The 20,404-nt window shown below is 46.7% G+C and overlaps 1 protein-coding gene across 3 annotated transcripts in view; it reads right to left on the bottom strand.

The window, feature by feature from the left end:
* The window catches only part of ABCA13 (ATP binding cassette subfamily A member 13), a 384,829-nt gene that overhangs the window by 328,198 nt on the left and 36,227 nt on the right, over positions 1-20,404 (bottom strand). For all 3 annotated transcript variants that reach the window (XM_034665342.1, XM_034665320.1, XM_034665331.1), the window contains 4 exons: positions 8,910-9,061; positions 5,782-5,810; positions 3,760-3,923; positions 1,411-1,541 (listed from right to left, as the gene is read on the bottom strand). In XM_034665342.1, the coding sequence (XP_034521233.1) occupies positions 1,411-1,541; positions 3,760-3,923; positions 5,782-5,810; positions 8,910-9,061 (476 nt within the window). The remainder of the gene's footprint in view (positions 1-1,410; positions 1,542-3,759; positions 3,924-5,781; positions 5,811-8,909; positions 9,062-20,404) is intronic.

Raw genomic sequence — 20,404 nt, 5'->3', positions numbered from 1 at the left:
ACAGGTAGGTGGGTGGGTGGATGGATGGATGGATGTGTGGACAGATGGGTGGGCGGGTAGATGGGTAGATGAATGATGGATAGATGAGTGTATGAATTCTAATTCCACAGTCTGCTCCCTGAACTTCCCTTACAGAAATAGATAGAGATAGAGAAAAAGAAAGAATTAAAAGTGAAATGTTCAGGTCCAGTTGGTTATTCAAGAAATAACACCCTGAACAGTGAGTAGAAGAGTGGCTACATGGGGCTGGGCAGTGGGAAAGTGGGGGGATACTGGTCAAAGGGTACAAACTTAGTTATAAGGCAAATAAATTCTGGAGATCTGATGTACAGCATGGTGACTACAGTTAATAATACTGTAACATATACTTGAAATTTGCTAAGAGATCTGAAGTGTTCTCACCAAAGGGGAGGTAACTAACTATGGGAGGTGAGAGACCAGCTCATTAACTCCAGCGTGGTAACAACTGCACAAAGTATATGTGTCTCAAACCATCATATTGTACCCTTTAAACATCTGCAATTTTAAGGGCGTCTGGCTGGCTCAGTCTGAAGAGCTCCTTGATCTCAGGGTGGTGAGTTCAAGCACCATGATGGGTGTAGAGATTACTTAAATAAACAAACCTTAAATATATATATATAATTTCATTTGTCAACACCAAATAAAATAGAATAAGTCTTCTATGAAAGAAAGAAATAACATTGTGAGTCAAGAATAGAGCTAAGAGGGGCGCCTGGGTGGCTCAGTCGTTAAGTGTCTGCCTTCGGCTCAGGTCATGATGCCAGGGTCCTAGGATCGAGCCCTGCGTTGGGCTCCCTGCTCAGCGGGGAGCCTGCTTCTTCCTCTCCCACTCCGCCTGCTTGTGTTCCCTCTTTCGCTGTATCTCTCTCTGTCAAATAAATAAAATCTTAAAAAAAAAAAAAAAAAGAAGAGAGCTAAGGAATTCCATCCCCTTCTCTGTGGAAGGGGTCTGTCCATTTAGCTCGTGGGCCTTCTAAATCCACATCCATGTGCCTCTTCTCACCAGTCCTCCTATTTTTCAAATATTTTTTCCAAATATTTCCAAATAGGAGCAGAGAAGAGAGGAAAGATTCAAATCATAGAACCAATGATAGGTCTAACCTTGGAGGACATAAAGTAAAGAATTTAAAAATCAATCATTTTTTAATTAAAAAGAACCCATTTATGAGCAGTGGCCACACAGTTTCAATAATGGTAGAAAGTCAAATTCAGGTTCGAATTCCAAATTTTCAGCCTACTTCCACCTTTTAGTAACAGAAACAATGGATTCCTCTTTGCATTGACATTTTCATTAAATCATTTTTGAACGGCATGTTAGCTCTACGGTGGCTGTCGATAAACATAATCAGGGGAACACTGGACAGTTCGCACGAGCCCCTGGGTACATACCAGCGGCACCCACGCCGTGCTCCTGCAGAAACGTCAGCATCGAAATGGTCACATTCAGCACGATTTCAGAAACCGTGGAGAAAGTGTGGTTGAGTGGCAGCCAGTCTAACTCTTCCAAAGTTGCCAAGGAACTGGAACCAAGAGAAAACCAAAGCAACATGAGCTGGCTTTGCAAACCAAGGGCAATGGACTCAGACTTACTTGTGACCCGCCAGCCAGGTCCCAGCCCTCTGCAGGATGTGGCCAGACCACGGACCTACCAGCTCTCACTGTGGCTTCAAATGTGGCCCTGACTCTCTGCACTAGGGACCAATGTTCACTTGGGCAGCTGGCAAGTCCGGCTGGGGTGCAAGGTGCTGTCCCCTCCAAAAGGAACATGGGCAGACAGCCTGGCTGCTTCAAGCTCAGGTCATCAGTTCAAACACTGGGGCACCTGGGGCGCTCAGTTAGTTAAGCGTCTGCCTTCGGCTTAGGTCATGATCTCAGGGTCCTGGAGTCAAGCCCCGCGTTGGGCTCCCTGTTCGGTGGGGAGTCTGCTTCTCCTTCTCCCTCTCCCTCTCCCTCTTCCTCTACCCCTCCCCTCTGCTTATGCTCTCTCTTTCTGGCGCTCCCTCTCTCTCTTTCTCTGAAACAAATAAATAAAAACTTTAAAAAATAAAAAAATAAACTCTAGAGGTGCCCTCCTGGAATATCAAGCACCCCAATTCCCCACTGTCTGAACCCACGGATCTGAGGATGTCAGGGGTACGATCAGTGGTCGCCAACCTGCTTCACGGAAAAAGGGTAGGTATATATTGCATTCATGTTAGTCTTTAAATACTTAAATGTTTTATTTTGTAAGTAATTGTATTAAGAATAACGATAAATAATTGAGCTTGTAAACTAGAAGATCCATTCAACTGAAGTAGGAATAGGTTTAAATTTTAGCAACAAGATCAGCAATACATAAGCTGTGCATCACACAGGGCATTTCCCTGTAGCTTCTCCTTAAGGAAAATCTCTCACAGTACCGCTGTGTGACGAAGGCTATCCCAAGATGACAAGATAGACCATTAATAAATTACCAGTTTGCATGATACCACATGCAAACACTTATTTCTTTTTTTTTTTTTAAGATTTTATTTATCTATTTGAGAGAGAGAGCAGGAGCAGGGAAGAGGGGCAGAGGGAGAGGGAGAAGCAGATTCCCCGCTGAGCAGGGAGCCCCATGTGGGACTCAATCCCAGCAGCCTGGAATCAGGACCTGAGCTGAAGGCAGACGCTTCACCGACTGAGCCACCCAGGTGCCCCACAAATACTTATCTCTAAATCTCATGCCAATTTTCTTCTTTTTTAAAGCACGGTAGTTGGGTCTGTGAGTTGGTTTTTTGTTTAACTGAAGTATAGTTGACTGCATGCAGATTTTCTTGACCTCGTGTCACCAAAGCAAAATACAGAAGTAAAATTAGTGCTGGAGCTGATATGGTTCCACAACCAACGGCGATATCCTCTAATTTCAAATTCTCTCTCTCTCCCAAGAGCCCACTCACTGCCTGTGCTAACATATTCAGGGCCTAGAGACCAAGGGTACCAGTGAAAGCATACCCACTATATTCAAATATATGTTATAAATCCAACCAACAAACTGTCAAAATATGCTCCATTGTCCTCCATTCCTTCATAAGGAACTTGGAAAGTCATGTTAAATTTAGAATTTTCTGAACTCGGGGTGCCTGGGGGGCCCAGTCAGTGAAGCATCTGCCTTCAGCTTGGGTCATGATCCTGGGGTCCTGAGATCAAGTCCCACATTGGGCTCCCTGCTCAGCAAGGAGCCTGGTTCTCCCTCTGCCCCTCCCCCCATTCATGCTCTCTCTCGCTCCTTCTTGCTCTCTCAAATAAAGAAGTAAAATCTCAAAAATAAAATAAAATAAAATGCAATAAAATAAAATAGCAACCATTAAAAATGATCATTTGAAGGGGCGCTTGGTCAAGAGCATGGCTGTAAGTTCAAGCCCCATGTTGGGCATAGAGGTTACTTAAAATTAAAATCTTAAAAAAAGTAATCATAATAAAAATGACCACTGAAGACAAGGGGAACGTATGAAATGTTAAAGATGTGACGTTACGTTGCCAAAATCAGGGAGGGTGGGTTCTGGACAACATGACTGCCCTTGTATAAAATATCTACACATGCAGACAAGGAACAGACATGGAAAAGCAAGAATCCCAGCCGCCTCAGGGCGCCGTGATTCCGGATTGTTTTCTTGACTCGAACAAGAGATCAACCAGAAATACCAACTTCCCCATGAAAAAGGGAGAAGGAAAAAGCCAACACACCTATTATTGGTTAGATTTCTCCTTCGCACTTACTTCAAAGCCGCCTGGAGAAGCTGTGTCCCGCCACGGATGCGGTCTTCCACGCGAACGTCGTTTGCGTACAGTCTCGGCAGAAGAAGTAGAAAATTCCAGATGTGGGGCTGCTGGTGGAGTTTTTCCAATTTCGAGATCACCTCCTCGGTCTTATTGAGATCCATCTGTTAGGAAAAAATGCCAAGAGTTCCCCCTGCCGTGTCGTTCGTGATTGAAGCGGCTGGGTTGGCCGCGAACGTCAGGTGGTAGAGAGCACGCCTGGCGCGTCACTACTTTGAACAGACGAGATTTGAGGATCATCCCATTGGGTTGGGATTTTAAAGATCGTGAAGCTATGGGCAGGGACAGAGAGGTAGATGTCTGTTTTCGTAGCAAGCTATGTCACCGTCTAAGATCTCGAGACTTGGAAATGATCAGTTGTTCAGATAGGAACAAAAATGGACAACCTACTCTTATCTGAAGGTTTTCTGTAGGTGCAGCTGAACTCACCCCTAACGGAAACACAGTGTGAATAGTTAAATACTGGACTCCCTCTGGGCAAAGATCCCTATCTCCTGCTTCCCCACCACTGTTTTTCATGGCACAATCACAGAGCCTTGGTCTGGAGGAAGGAAAATTAAAAATCACAGCTAAAAGAACATTTTGACAACACAGCCAGGGAATAAGAAACTACAGACCAGATTTCTTCCTCTTGGACTAAAAAGAAAAAAAAAAATGTGGGGCTGCCTGGCTGGCTCAGTTGGAAGACCAGGGGTCATGAGTTCGAGCCCCAGGATGGGTATAGAGATTAGTAAAAAAATAAATAAGTACACTTCAGCTTTTAAAAAAATGAGAGCAGGGGCATCTAGGGGGGCTCAGTCAGTTAAGCGGCTGCCTTTGGTTCAGGTCATGATCTCAGGGTCCTGGGATCAAGTCCCATGTCGGGCTCCCTGCTCACTGGGGTGTCTGCTTCTGCCTCTGCCCCCTGCTCGTGCTTGCTCTCTTGCTTTCTCTCTCTCTCACTCACTCACTTTCTCTCAAACAAATAAATAAAATCTTTTTTTAAATTTCAAAAAATAAAACAAATTCAGAAAGGGGGACTGGAAGTTAAGAATTAAAAATGTGGGGGCGCCTGGGTGGCACAGCAGTTAAGCGTCTGCCTTCGGCTCAGGGCGTGATCCCGGCGTTATGGGATCGAGCCCCGCATCAGGCTCCGCTGCTATGAGCCTGCTTCTTCCTCTCCCACTCCCCCTGCTTGTGTTCCCTCTCTCGCTGGCTGTCTCTATCTCTGTCGAATAAATAAATAAAATCTTAAAAAAAAAAAAGAATTAAAAATGTGTATTCCAATGGGTAGAAGTGGGAAGGGCTTCCTCCCCAGGCAAAGGTGTGGGGAAGGGGTGATAGAATCCATCTCACTGAAGCCATGAACCAGCTGCTTAAAACTGAGCCTGGGCGCCAGGGCAGGACCAAAACGGGGCTGTGGGAAAAACAGGAAGAAAATGCATATTCCAACAGCATGGCTGGCTTGGTCAGAAGGCAGCCATCCATGCCTGGCATGTGGTACAGACACTTCGGAACATTCTAGATGCCTGAGCTTTCCATACCACACGCTAGCTATGGCCCGAGCGTGGGGCTCCAGAGCATCCCTGAGCCACTGAGCTCCCCCAGCAGAGTCACACCCTGACCCCCCATGTCATCTCTGGGAAGACAGACCTAGGTCTGGGCTCTGGGCCCTCACGCCCAGGGTTCCAACCCTCAGCAGGCCCAGCCCAGAGTCTCACTTGAGAAAATTAAAATTCGTCTTTCAACCCATCTCTTGAGGGACTCTGGCTGTCTCACATACAGTGTTGCAAAAACAAATCATTAGAAAGAAGTGTTTGGGGTTGCCTGGCCAGCTCAGTCGATGAAGCCGTGACTCTTGATCTCAGGGTCGTGAGTTCGAGGCCCACACTGGGAGTGGAGATGACTTACAAAAAAAAAAAAGTATTTGAAAAATAAAATAAAAACCAGTGCTTAGGTTCTAATTTTTGTTATAATACTTACAGCTAAAAAACTGGAGCTGGGAGAAGAATCTACGATAAAAGAGATTTCAGATATTAATTCAATAAGCAATCAGAAAGCATTTGCCAGGCCCCTTAGTTCTAAAATCAAGTCAGCTATCACAAATCCCAGCCCAAAACTCGAGGACACCCAAACTGGGGAGCAAGTCTGAAGGACACGGTCACTCCAGATTTGCAAAGCAAGTGAGTATTGACTGGATGCCCGGGGAAATGACAGGAAAGAAAGAAAGAAAAGAAAAAAAAGAAAAAAGAAAAGAAAAGAAAAGGAAAGGAAAAGAAAAGGAAAAGAAAAGAAAAGAAAAGAAAAGAAAAGAAAAGAGAAAAGAAAGAAAAGAAAAGAAAAGAGAGAAGAGAAAAGGAAAGGAGGGGACAAGAGGGGAGGGGAAAAAAGAAAGGAAGGGGGAGAGGGAGAGGGGAGGAAAGGAGAAAGAAAGAGAGAGAAAGAAAAAACTCAAAGAGGCCAAGAAGAGCAAAGTTAGATTTTTCAAATTCTCCGCGGAGTCACAGTGGGACACGGTAAGAAATACACAGACTGGTCTCTGCCCTCGGATTTCTGGGGTGATGGGGTGACAGGAGCATCTTTTGTTATATCTGCTCTTGGTCCCCAGTCCCTGACAGGAGAGCCTGGAAGACTTTGGGAATTTCTGGACTGATAAGAGTGTCTTTTGTGTGCTGATGAGATGCCTGGGGGTTTGGCGGGGAGGGCAGATAGGGTCAGGATGGGGGCCGGTCCCCCAGAAAGACCGTGATTCAGCCCCATGCCCTTGACCCCAGGTTGGGGAGGGGGTTGGAGATTGAACTAATCTCATCAGTTACACCAACCTAATGGAACCACCAGAAAAACCCCAAAAGTTGGGCGTCAGAGTGCGTCTGGTTGGTGAACGCATCCGCGTGCTGGGAGGGCGGTGCACCCCAATTCAGAGGGAACAGAAGAACCCTTCCGGACCTGTATGCTTCATCTGCTGTCCCTCTGTACCCTTTATAATATCTTATAAAAAACCAGTAAGGGGGCGCCGGGGGGCTCAGTCGGTGAAGCGTCTGCCTTCAGCTCAGGTTATGGTCTCGGCGCCCTGGGATGGAGCTCCACATCGGGCTCCCTGCTCAGCGGGGCGTGTGCTTTTCCCTCTCCCTCTGCCGCTCCCCCTGCTTGCGGGCTCTCGTGCCCTTGCTCTCTGTCTGACAAACAAATAAAATCATAAAAAAAAAAAAAAAGAGTAAACCAGCTGGAGTTCTATGGGCCACTCTAGCAAATTAATCAAACCCCAGGAGGGGGTTGTGGGAACCTCTGATTTGTAGTCAGATCAAACAAAACTGTGGGTGCCTGGAGACTCACTACTTGCAACTGGGGGTCTGAAGTGGGGCGGTCGGGGGACAGAGCCCCTAACCCGTGGGGTGTGAGTCACACCAGGTGGTTGCGTCAGAACTGGAGTAAATGACAGGACACCACTGGAGCCCACTTGGTGCGGCAAACCCACACATCTGGGTCAGGAAGTGTCAAGCGTGAAGATATGGGTTTTTTCTGGCACGTCCGCCATGGAAAGTGGCTCGAACAGCAACAAACTGAAAGCAACATGGAGATAAAAGTTCTTCTCGAAAAAAAGTATTAGTTCTTGGGGGGCCTGGGTGGCTCAGTCAGTTGAGCATCTGACTCTTGATCTCACCTCAGGTCTTGATCTCAGGGGCGTGAGTTCAAGCCCTGCATTGGGCTCCACGCTGGGCATGAAGCCTACTTTAAAAAAAAAATCACTTCTATGTTTCACACAATATTGAAAACGTCATTTGAACCCCGCATTTTATAAAAGTGGAATGATCTCGTGATAGCGCCTAACGTAAGAACTCCATCACCTGGAGTCTGAAGGGATCTGGTCTTTTGCAGACGCATCTGGGTGGGTGCTGAAACCCGCCCCGCCTTGCCCTGCCCTGCACGGGGGTTGTTTTCTCTCTCAGAAATAACACGCGGTGTCACCCCATGGTCCATTCTCTGATCAGGCTCTTCATTCCATCCCGTCGTATATAATCCACGAAAAGGTCACAACTCTATAAAGAGAACCCCTTGAGGCGGGTCCTTAGAGTTGCCAGATTTCGCAAATGAAAGCACAGGGTGGCCGGTGAAATTTGAATGTCAGGTAAACAACGGATACTTTTTCACTCTAAGTACATCATCTTGGAGACATGCTTACACTAAAAACTTGTTTACTGTTTCCCCGAAACTCCAATGTAACTCAACTAAAATGTAATAGCACGAGGCAGGGGAGGGTGGGATAGTGTTTAAGGGATCGGGGGAGGGGCGGGGGGAGAGGCTGGGGCTCCAGCTGACAGCCAGGGAGGGCATGTCAGGAGCAGAAGGGGGCGGCCTCTCTCATGGCCCACGCCTCCCCACTGCTGAGCCAGGCTCTGTGAGCTCTGTCTCCAATTCTCCTCCTCTGTCACAGATAGGACGTGGGCATGCTTCCTAAGGAACAGACGTATCGGACCCCATAGCCCAAAAGATTTGTCTGCAAAGCCAGCTAATCCTCAAAAGGGCTGAGCAGAAAGGGGCAGGAAGGAGAGGTTATATAAGGGCACCAGGAAAACTTTGGGGGCGAGTGATATTTTCATCACCTTGATTATGGGTTCGTGTGTGTGTGTGTGCGTCGCGTGTGTATACGTAATTGTATACTTCAAACTTGCAATTTATTGTTTGACAATTATACCTTAATAAAGAGCTTTAAAAAAAAAGAGAAAAAAAAAAAAAGCAAGCTAATTCTCAAGGACCTTGAAGCATCACTAACATTGGAAGACCAATCCAACTCGACCAGAAGGAGGGAGAAGGAATCAGGAGAATGCGCGTGTGTGCACATCCTGCAGAGACAGCAAGGACGGCGTGCGGCCCCTCCGAAGGTTGCACCGGCTCCCGGCCCCTTCCCGGGCGGGAGTGGTAGGCATACGGCCTCGCAAGCAGCACCAGGTGCTGGGCCTCACGCATGGAGGGTACAGCTCTTTCCAAGACCCACAATCCCACAACCTGGTACCAAAAGGCAAACTAACGCATCAACAGGATTTTAAGGACTTTCTGGGTGCTCCACCTCCGTGGGCCCCGCTCAGCCCGTGTCCAGGTAGAGACTGACTTGCCTGGAGCCTTGGCTCTTCTTGCCCACAGTTCCTGTAGGATTTTTGCCTTGTCCAAGATTTCCCAAAGTTCCTCGGCAAGGTCCTGTATCTCTTCCAGGAAGGCCAGGTCCTTGACCTCGTGCCGGCCAGCTGCAGCCCGGAACCTAGACGAACTTCAGAGAAGTGGAATGAATATCACAGGGATGCCCCCGCACAGGATCCCATTTCTTGGGCGTTTCTAAGGTTCTCAAGACCCAGCGCCAACGCACTCTCGACTAACCTGGCACATGTTTACGCCTACCCTGCAGAGCCCTCTCTCCGTGACCTTGATCTGGAAGGGAAATGATCACTTTACAAAAATCTCCACCAACTGGAAATTAGAATGTTGTCCTCAATCTATCATCTGTGACGCTCAACCACTCTATCTGTGTGTTAGCTCCACGTGTCTGGTTTACTCGGCACTTGTCGCATTGCATATCCTAGGAGAGGTGCTGGGAATGTGACCCCGTGACCAGCCCAGGCCCTGCGTGCAGAGGACATAGGTGGGAGGCGACAGGTGCGTCTCCAGACAGTGGTCCAGAGAGATGCTGCCAGAACGCCAGTGGGGTGAGGAGCTGGGGAGGGAGAGGGAAGGTCTGTGTCCAGGGGTCACTTAGGCAGGACTGAGGGGAGGCTATACCTCCTCTCTGGGCCTCTCGGGCTGAAATCTGAATCACGAAGTGGCCAGCCACAGAAACACTGGGGGCCGGGGCTGTGCTGGCAGAGGGAGCAGGTGCAAAGGGAAGGACCCCGCGTGGGCACCAGAGCAGGGGGGGCTGGGACAGGCTTCGCCAGGGACAACGGGGTCTCCTTTCAATTCCAGAAGAGCCCTCTGACTGTGGGGTGCAGGCAGGGTTCAGGAGGACAGGATGGAAGGGACCAGGCTTTGGAGAAAGAAAGAGGTGGACAGACTCACATCCCTCTGGAAGTGGACTGAGAGGACCTTGAATGAACTTCTGGGGCATGTGATGCCACACCCCTTTTATTCTCTATATTTCTGAGGCTTCGACCCCTGGGCCTTGCTGACTGCTACCCCCGGAGGGACAGCCCCTTCCAGGGTGACCCAATTCCTAGAGACAGCAAAGAGCTCGCCAGGTGGTGATTTCCATGTCTGCACATCTTGCACACCTGATAGGACAAATCCCGGGCATGAAGACAGGGGTTTTGGGGAGAGGGAAGGAGGCAGGACATCCAGGGTAGTGGTGGGAGGGGGGTCTCCACCCTCAGACAGCAGGACAGCTGTGCAGGACAGACGTGGGGGTGTCCCTGAGGCCCACATTCCCGATGCCCCATGGACACCAGGACAGAGGCCAGACAGCCCTTTCCCGGGGTGGCAGGGGTGTCTGCAGTCAAGAGGGGGTCCAAGGCGGGCTGGATATTCAATCCTCTGTCCCATTTTCGATGGCGATGTTCACTGTCTTCTTTACTGAGGTTTTAAAGATAGCATCCCTTCCCTTTGTCACATGTGGGAGAAACACGCCATTGGTTTTTTAGTTGCCTTTGATTTTGTTTTAGCTTTGAGTAATCTCACCACTAGCGGACAATAGACGTAAACTACATAAGCAATATTGTCCGTCAGAGCAGTGACCTCAGAGGAAAATGCCAGGACCCATCCCAGGAGAACAGTCACCTGCATAATCACACGTGCTTCTGAAGGAGTGTCCCCTGGCCTTTACCAGCGGGGGTGGTCGGAGCGGAGCGAGCAGAGGGACCGCTGGGGAGGCCGGTGGGGATTTGTAACCCCCATCTGAAACCCAGGCCTCCCAGCGGTCCAGACCCTGGTGTGCATGGACCCGCCCCGTGTGTGGGAGAACGCACGCCGTGCGATTCTACTCGGAAAATGAGGGCAAACTGCTATCCTCTCCTCCGCTTACCTTTACGTATCTCACCTATGGAGGGAAGATTTTTTTTTTACTAGTAAGTAAGAGAGAACCTTCGTGCCACCTTTGGAATCCACACAGGCCATTCCGTCTACAGAGGGTCTCAAATTCAGTTTTGAACTTAGTTTTAATCAATAAGAAACAGCAAATAAAATAGGAAATTATTTCAGAAGCCGCCAGGAGTGTATCGAAGCGACCAGCTGTCCAATCCCAGGCAGCACATCCAAGAGAAAAAAGCAATTAAAACTGGGGGACATTTTTCCGGACTAGGGAGTGGCAGAGCTCATCAGGATTTGTTCGCTCCCAATTCCTGTACTTAACAAATTAGAGAACACAGTGACCATGAAGCAACAGTTGTCACAGGTAAACCTGCCCTGAGGTAATGACCAGGCTTGCGTGAGCCCTCCCTCGGTCACGGTCATGTAACCTTAATGAGGTCAGAACAGATCCAACCAACACTGACAGATGGACAAAGCCAATTCAGTGCCTTTCAGGTCAGAGCCCACTTACACACAAAGAAATGAGGCCCAGAGAGTCGAAGTGGGTTTGCTGGAAGCCAGTGCAGTGACGCGGCTAAGCCAGGGCCAGACCCACCTAGCCATGCATTGACTGTCACCTGTCACCTATGCCCCACAGAAACCTCACCTGTTAAAGGGTGCCCTTCACCCCCAAGGGGTCAGAATTCCAAAAGCACAAGAAAGCCCTTATTATTTCTGTATAAAGGATTAAGAGACCCCTGGAAGCTCTAATGGGAGCCCATCAAACTAGCACATTACAGAAATTGCTGTAATTCAAGGCAAATTTCCCTGTAATGATGAACTGGTTATGTGTTCTTTTTCTTTTCTTTCTTTTTTTTTTTAAGACTTTTTTTTTAAGGTTTGATTTATTTATTTGAGAGAGAAAGAGAGTATGAGCGGGCGGAGGGGCAAAGGGAGAAACAGACAACCCACTGAGCAGGGAGCCCAAGGCAGGATTCGATCCCAGGGTCCTGGGATCATGACCTGAGCCCAACACTTAACCAACTGAGCCACCCTAAGATTCTCTTTTTAAGTAATCTCTGCACCCAACATGGGGTTCAAATTCACAGCCCCAAGGTCAAGAGTCGCACGCTCCACCCGCTAAGCCAGCTGGGCGCCCCTGTCCATTCTTTTTCTAATTATTATTTCAAAACTACCTCGATTGTCCATAAAACGGGATTAGGAACTATTACTAACAGGAGAAATATTTACAGCAGAAAAAATACACAGAAAATCCCAGATTAAATATTGATGTGTGTGTGCTCGAGAATGCATGCAGGTGTGAGAGAGAGAGAGAGAGAGTGAGAGAGAGGGAGAGAGAGTGTCCCAGGGAAATCCCAGAACTGTAACAGGATTGGGGGGGACAGCAATTTCCACCTTCCTGAGTCCAGGTGTGTCTTTGGTCTGTTACCAAGGAATGCTGGAACCTTGCAAAGTATAGAATGCTATAAAAGGCGGTGGGGTCAGGACACATAAGAAAAGGCCACTTGCAAAAGAATCAGAAAAAAAAAAAGAAAAAAGGCCATTTGCCAACAACCTCTCAGAGGACCAGGAACCAAGGATCAGCTGTAGTAACACACCCACGTTTCTAGCAAAGGGCCTCAGGATCTCAGAAGCGGGAGAAGTGCTCAGACCCACCCCTCCGTTTCCCCACTGAGGGTTCCCCTGGGTTCAGAGTGTTTCTCAACCACTGTCTCCCTTGAAAAATCCTCTTCACTACATTTTTTTTTCAAGTAGGCTCCACACCCAGTGTGGAACACAGAGCTCGAACTCATGACCCTGAGATCATAGCCTGAACTGAGATCAAGAGTGGGATGCTTGGGGCGCTTGGGTGGCTCAGTCATTAAGCATCTGCCTTCGGTTCGGGGTGTGATCCCGGAGTCCTGGGATCGAGACCACATCAGGCTCCTCCGCTGGGAGCCTGCTTCTTCCTCTCCCACTCCCCCTGCCTGTGTTCCCTCTCTCGCTGGCCTGTCTCTCTCTCTGTCAAATAAATAAATAAAATGTAAAAAAAAAAAAAAAAAGAGTGGGATGCTTGACCGACTGAGCCACACAGGCGTCCCAGAAAATCCTCTTTAAAACAGGACCCTAATATTATCCACCTAACAGGGTTGGTGGGGGGTAGCAGCGGGAAGGTGTGTAAGGCCTCAGCCCAGAGTCCAGCACCCAGCTGTGTGTAAATAAGAATGACAGGCAGAGCTAAGCCACCTGACTCTGGGATAGGACTCGTTTTCAAAGTAAGAGCTGCAGGGACAGGCAAGCAAGATAAAGGAATATAGTAAGTGTTTCTATCACCATCTGTGTGATTTTTCCTTACCAGTTTACAAAAAAGACCAAAGGTTCTTACGGAATCAGCCAGATCCAGGGGCGCCTGGGTGGCTCAGTCAGTTGAGCATCTGCCTTTGGCTCAGGTCGTGATCTCAGGGTCCTGGGTCAGGGTCCTTGCTCAGTGGGGAGCCTGCTTCTCCCTCTATCCCTCCCCCCTGCTCATGATCTCTCACTCGTGATCTCTCTGTCTCAAATAAATAAAATCGAAAGAAAGAAAGAAAGAAAGAAAGAAAGAAAGAAAGAAAGAAAGAAAGAAGAAAGACAACTAGATCCAAAGGCAAAAGTAATTCTAGGAACACTGCTTTGGGTTGCTCTCATCCTATTCGTTTTCCCGGGGGTTAAAGAGGAAATATGTGGAAGTCACCTGCGTGGCCGCAAGCCACTCTCCCTCCTAGCACAGGGCAGGTGTTGCAAGGCCAGCCTTGAACTTGCCATGGTCTGGGCTAAAAAGGAGGGGCCAAGTCTGAGGCACCCCCACCTGAGGACAGAAGAGCAAGAAATCTTCTCTCTGTTTCAGTCTCTTCCAAAAATTAATGCCGACTCCGGACCACATGTGTTGGTGGTGAGTGATGTAGAGATGTGAATCTCGGTCCCCAGCACATTCTGGGTTCCCCCTGCTTGCTTCACACCCGAGACTCCTCCCTGGCCCCTGAGATGTAGAGGTCACATCCTGTTTTCCGGGTTTGCTGGAGAGACCAGAACTCAGTCCGTAGTCAGACTTCTGGTGAGGGACACAGGTCCCGAGTGACAGAATGAGGACCTCACAAAACACAGTTAGAAAACCAACAGTTTGGGGCACCTGGATGGCTCAGTGGGTTGAACAGCTGCCGTTGGCTCAGGGTCCTGGGATCAAGTCCCACATCAGGCTTCCTGCTCAGCATGGAACATACGTCTCCCTCTCCCTCTGCTTCTCTATCCCTTGTACACTCTCTCTCTCTGTCACATAAATAAAATCTTTAAAAAAAAGAAATGAATGAACATTCGGCACTCTCAACAAGATGGATGGCACTTAAGAGCATTATGTTCCGTGAAAAACAACAAACCGATCTCCTAAAGTTACATTCTGTAGAGTTCAACTTATGTAACCTTACATAAATTTGTCTGCATTCTGCATGATTATGCATAATATAACTTACATACAATTATATCTGCAAAGGAGAAGAGTATGGAAGCACAGAACACACTAGAACTTGCTGGGGACAAGATGAGGATGGAGGGGTGACCACAGCTACACAGGGAGAGCGTGGGCATTGTCTGGGCATTGATCAAACCAATACAAAATATTGACTGAACACAATCAAGATATATATTGATTGTGATGGTGGTTACATGAACCTATGCAAGAGGTCAAACTGTATAGCAACACACACACACACGCACACAAATGAGTGGGTGTAGAACTGATGAAAACAGAATAAGACCTATAGTCTACTTAACAATGGTACCTATGTCAATTTCCTGGTTTTGATGTCATCCTAGAGTTACAGAGGATGTCACTATTTGAGGAAACTGAACTCAATAAACCATTTTACAACTCTTTCAGGTCTATAATCACTTCAAGATGAAAGTTAAAAAATAAAGTCAAAAAATAAATGACAAACTCAGTTGAGAATATTTACAACTAATATGACAACTTATATACAAGCCCTTAATATGTAAAGAGCCTCTGGATATCAAGAAGAAAAACAGTGAATCAAGAGGAAAAAAACAGACAAAGGACATGAATAAACATTTCATAGGAAAATAAGTATAAATTGTACATGGAGATATAGAAATAGGCTCAACATCCCCATAATAAGAAAAAAGCAAATAAAACTGCACTGATGTATCGTTTCTCATCAGTTTCCTGACAGAAATGTGGAATTTCAACCAGACCTCTCCTGGTCTCTGCATGGGGAAAAAGCTATCCTCACATCTTGGAAGACAGAATGCAGAATGTTATAATCCTCATAAATGAGCATTTGGAAAACACCATCAAAATTAAAAATGTATTCATCTCTTGGGGCACCTGGGCAGCTCAGTGGGTTAAGCGTCTGCCCTCAGCTCAGGTCATGATCTCAGGGTCCTGGGATCAAGTCCCGCATCAGGCTCCTCGCTCAGTGGGGAGTCTACTCCTCCTTCTCCCTCTGTCCCTCCACCTGCTTGTGCTCTCTTTCTCAAATAAATAAAATCTTTTTTAAAAAATGTATTCCTCTCTTGCCTTGCAATTCTGCTTCTAGAAATCACTCCTACAGATACACATACACAGCTATGAAACGGCCAAAGTCAGTAGAAAAATATAGCAAAATGCTAGCGTTAGTAAGTCAATAGTGTAGGAAGTGAAATGAAAAATACTCTATTTACATATAAAAGGCAACAAAGAGGAAAACCAGGGTGCAGAAGAGACAATAAAAGCAGAAAGCAAGTGCCAATACGGAACTCCAATATATTAAATATAAACAGTCCATACATTAAACAGCAAAGATTGTCAACTGGATAATAAAGCAGGAACCACCTATATGCTGTATAAACTGTAAATTGTTTAAGACACAGACGGGGCGCCTGGGTGGCACAGCGGTTAAGCGTCTGCCTTGGGCTCAGGGCATGATCCCGGCGTTATGGGATCGAGCCCCACATCAGGCTCCTCCGCTATGAGCCTGCTTCTTCCTCTCCCACTTCCCCTGCTTGTGTTCCCTCTCTCGCTGGCTGTCTCTATCTCTGTCGAATAAATAAATAAAATCTTTAAAAAAAAAAAAAGACACAGACAGCCAAAAAGTTAAACGATGGGAAAAGATCTATCATGAGACACTAAGCCAAAGAAAACTACTACGTCTGCATAAATATCAAACACGACAGACTTCAAAACATGGACTATAACCAGGGAGAAAGAGATTCCATATCCTTCTATAATATATAGTGTGTTATGCATCTCAGTTGTTGCATATACGATAAAACACATTCTATGCATAATATATGTCATTGTACAACATCGTTAGGTCACGTGAAATGAGTCAATGAGTCCGAACGTGTGTGCGCTAACACCAGAGCTTGGAAGTAAACGGAGCAAAAACCAAGAGAACTGAACAGAAAAATAGAACAATCTACAATTATGATTGGAGACTTCGGTTCCTTTCTTGTTAATTTATAAAACAAGAGACAGAAAATCAGTAAAGGTGTTGAAGACTCGCACAACATCCCACCCACCAGCAGAAGGCAAATCGTTTCTTTGGGTTGATGTTAAATATTCATCAAAGGAGAGCATAGGCTACGGCCATAATACGAGCCTCAACAGAGTTAAAAAGACCTCAATCACGTAGCGTTCTCTGACCACAGAGGAATTACATATAAATTAGTAATAAAAAGATTTAAGGATTAATCTTCAAATATTTAGAAATCAAGTATCTGACCTACAAATAACCCACCCGTCAAAGAAGAACCCACAGTGGCATTCAGTTAATACTTTGAACTTACTGAAAATGAAAATACATCATATCGAAATTTGTGACGGCGTAAAGCAGTGCACAGAAAGAAATACGAAGCTTTAATCTTTACATTAGAAAAGGTCTAAAATCAGTGATCTAAAGTTGAACAGAGACAAAGTAGGTAAACAAGAACACATTACACTTTCTAAGAAAAAGCATCCAGGCAAGAAAAGCAAGAAGTAAAATTGTATTTCTGGATGGCATGATCGTGTATGCGAAAAATCCTGAGAGATATATTACAAAGCCACTAGCAGTGATTGTCCCTATTAAAAATTTTTTAGGGGCGCCTGGGTGGCACAGCGCTTAAGCGTCTGCCTTCGGCTCAGGGCGTGATCCCGGCATTATGGGATCGAGCCCCACATCAGGCTCTTCCGCTATGAGCCTGCTTCTTCCTCTCCCACTCCCCCTGCTTGTGTTCCCTCTCTCACTGGCTGTCTCTATCTCTGTCAAATAAATAAAATCCTTAAAAAAAAAAAATTTTTTTTTAAACAGGGTCACCTGGGTGGCTCAGTTAAGGGAACAACGCTTGACCTCATGGTTGTGAGTTCAAGCTCTACATTGGGCATGGAGCCTACTTTTATTTATTTATTTATTTTAATGGTTTTTTATTACATCATGTTAGTCACCAGACAGTACATCCCTGGTTTCTGATGCAAGGTTCGATGATTCATTAGTTGTGTATAACACCCAGTGCACCATGTAATACGTGCCCTCCTTACTACCCATCACCGGTCTATCCCATTCCCCCACCCCCCTCCATGAAGCCTACTTTTAAAAATAATAATAATAATAAGATGGCCAAGTTCAAGTTCATCAAGATCATGAACCATCAGGGAAATGTAAATCAAAGCCCCAAAGAGACGTCACTTCACACCCACCCGGATGGCTACACTCTAAGCACTGGGGAGGATGTGGATCGACTAAACCATCATACACTGCAGCTCGGTGGGGGGAGAGGTGAAGCCATCCTGGAAACAAGGAGTTTCTTGAAACATTAAATACAGAGTCACCATCTGACCTCCCATAGACATGAACTTGTGTACCCATGTTCGTAGCGGTGTAACTCACAACAGCCAAAATGTAGAAACAACTCAAAGGACCATCAGCTTACGAACAGATGAACAGACTGTAGGTAAGCTACACAATGGAATATAGTCCCGAAAGTGAATGAAGGGACTGACACTTGCCACCTGCAACGAACCTTCGAGATGTCACTTGAGGCTGAAGAAGCCAGTTACGGAAACACCCATAAATTGCCTAATTCCGTCTCTGAGATCTCCAGAGCACTCAAATCTCTAGAGCCAGAAAGGAGGTTAGTGGATATGCAGGCTAGGAGTCGGGGAGATGGGGAGAAAATGGGAGTAAATGTTAATGGATGCAGGTGGCTTGTTTTTTTTTGTCTTTTGCAGTTTTTTTGGAATGATGAAAACTGTTCTAAAATAGTGGTGATCGTTGCACAACTCTGTGAATACAGTACAAACTATTGAATTGCATACCTTAATTAAGGGTCAATGTTATGGTATGTGAATTAAATCTCTAGAAGGCTTTATTTTCAATGTAATTCAATCAAAATCCCAGCAGGGTTTTTTTGTAAGAATAAACAAGCTGATTTTAAAGTTTACACAGGGGACGCCTGGGTGGCTCAGTTGGTTAAGTGTCTGCCTTCAGCTCAAGTCATGATCCCAGGGTCTCGGGATAGAGTCCCACATTGGGCTCCCTACTCAGCGGGGAGTCTGCTTCTCCCTCTGCCTGCTGCTCCCCATTTGTGCTCTCTCTCTCTCTCTGATAAACAAATAAATAAAATAAAGTTTACATGGAAATTCAAGAGCTAGAAGAGGTAAAATAATTTTGAAAACATAATTAAGATGAAGGTCTTATAGGGGCGCCTGGGTGGCACAGCGGTTAAGCGTCTGCCTTCGGCTCAGGGCGTGATCCCGGCGTTATGGGATCGAGCCCCACATCAGGCTCCTCCACTAGGAGCCTGCTTCTTCCTCTCCCACTCCCCCTGCTTGTGTTCCCTCTCTCGCTGGCTGTCTCTATCTCTGTCGAATAAATAATAAAATCTTTAAAAAAAAAAAAAGATGAAGGTCTTATATCGCCTGATTTTGAGACTTTCTCTACAGCGATGGTTACTGAGGATATCTGCCCGAGGGAAGTCATAGGATCACTAAAATAGGACAGCACAGGAACGCAACTACCACATGATTATTGGATTAACTGGCTCTCAACAAAGGAACCAACATAGTTTGATGGGCATAGGATCCTCTGTTCAACAAACCCTACTAGCACAACTGAGCTCCCATAAGCAGATGAAGCCCAACGCAGGCCCCACATCCCGTGCAAAAATTAACTCAAACTGGATCATGCACCTTAACAAAAACCTAAGTGAAAACCCCTAAAAGAAGAAAACCTTCTTTCCTCTAGGAGGACATCTTCAAGACCTTCAACGGCATAAAACAACACAAAAAGCACAAACCAAACCAAACCAAACCAGAACAAAAAAGCATCTGCTGTTCTTCAAAAGACAGGTCAGAAACAGGAAGAAAATATTCATGATACCTCTTTCTGATAAAAGACTTGTATCCAGAATATGTAAAGAACTCTAAGAGTTCAATAAAAACAAAGCTTAAAATTCAGCGATGAGTTGTAAAAAGATTTGACCAAACATGTCACACACGCGAAGTTCACACGGCCAATAAATACATGAAAAGATAATTCACCATCTCTCTTACGGTTCCCAGACCCAATTCCAACGTGGGGAGCGCCCCCCCCACAACAGCAAGCAATTGTCAGACACCAGCAGGCTGTCCAGGGATCCAACTCACTTCTGACACCATCTACCCAGAGACAGCGCCAGACCCCCCACACACACAGGCCCCGCGAAGGGCTCAGTCCCCCAGCACCATCCAACCCCTCTCCAGACGCCAGCGTGGGCTGTTGTCCGTGCTCCTGACCCACCGGCTGCACACTGCAGGCTCCGATGCTCCCCTCCTTAGGGTTGATTAATTAGCTAGGATGACTTATAGAACTCAGGGAAACACGTTTACCAGTTTACTAAAGGATATGAGGAAAGATGTGAATCAACAGACAGAAGAGCTGCCCCAGGGGAGCTCTGGGGAGGGGGCGCAAGGCTCTCATGCCTCCCCAGGCACCAGGGTCCCCAAGCTCCACGTGTGCTCACCAACCTGGAAGCTCTCTAACCCCATCCTTTTGGCTTTTCATAAGACCCCCTTAAAAGCGCAGGGTTGATTAAATCATGGGCCATTGGTTGATTGAACCTTGAGCCTCTCACCCCTCCTGCGAAGTGGGGGGCGGGGAGGGAAGCGGAGCCTGAAAGTTCCACCCCTCTAATCACCAGGTTAGTTCGCCAGACAGCCAGTACCCACCCCACCCCCAGCCCTGGGGAGGGGTCCGAGATTCACCATCATTACCATAACAAAGACATGAGTGCTAAATCCTGAGCATTTAGGAAATGCCCAGGGATTTGGGGGCGGTGAGCCAGAAACCCAGAAACCGGGGATGAAGACCAAGCACCAAGAGGAATATTCATTCAGACCACATACCTATTTCTTATAAATCATGATATGGTCACATCATTCACGATTAGACAAATACAATCAAAACTACACTCAGATAACACGACTCCCCATGAGAATGGCCAAAAGTAAGGAGACACCAAACACCAAGTTTTGGCAAAACGTGGAGCGCCTGGATCCCTCGTACACAGACGTGAGGAGTGGAACATTGCACAAACGTTGTGGGAAACAGTGTGGAAAAACCCACGAAACCCC

This window comes from Ailuropoda melanoleuca, chromosome 1, assembly GCF_002007445.2.
Source record: "Ailuropoda melanoleuca isolate Jingjing chromosome 1, ASM200744v2, whole genome shotgun sequence".
Lineage (NCBI taxonomy): Eukaryota > Metazoa > Chordata > Mammalia > Carnivora > Ursidae > Ailuropoda > Ailuropoda melanoleuca.
Note: the sequence above shows the minus strand (reverse complement) of the source record. Positions and strands in the feature narration are given on the sequence as shown.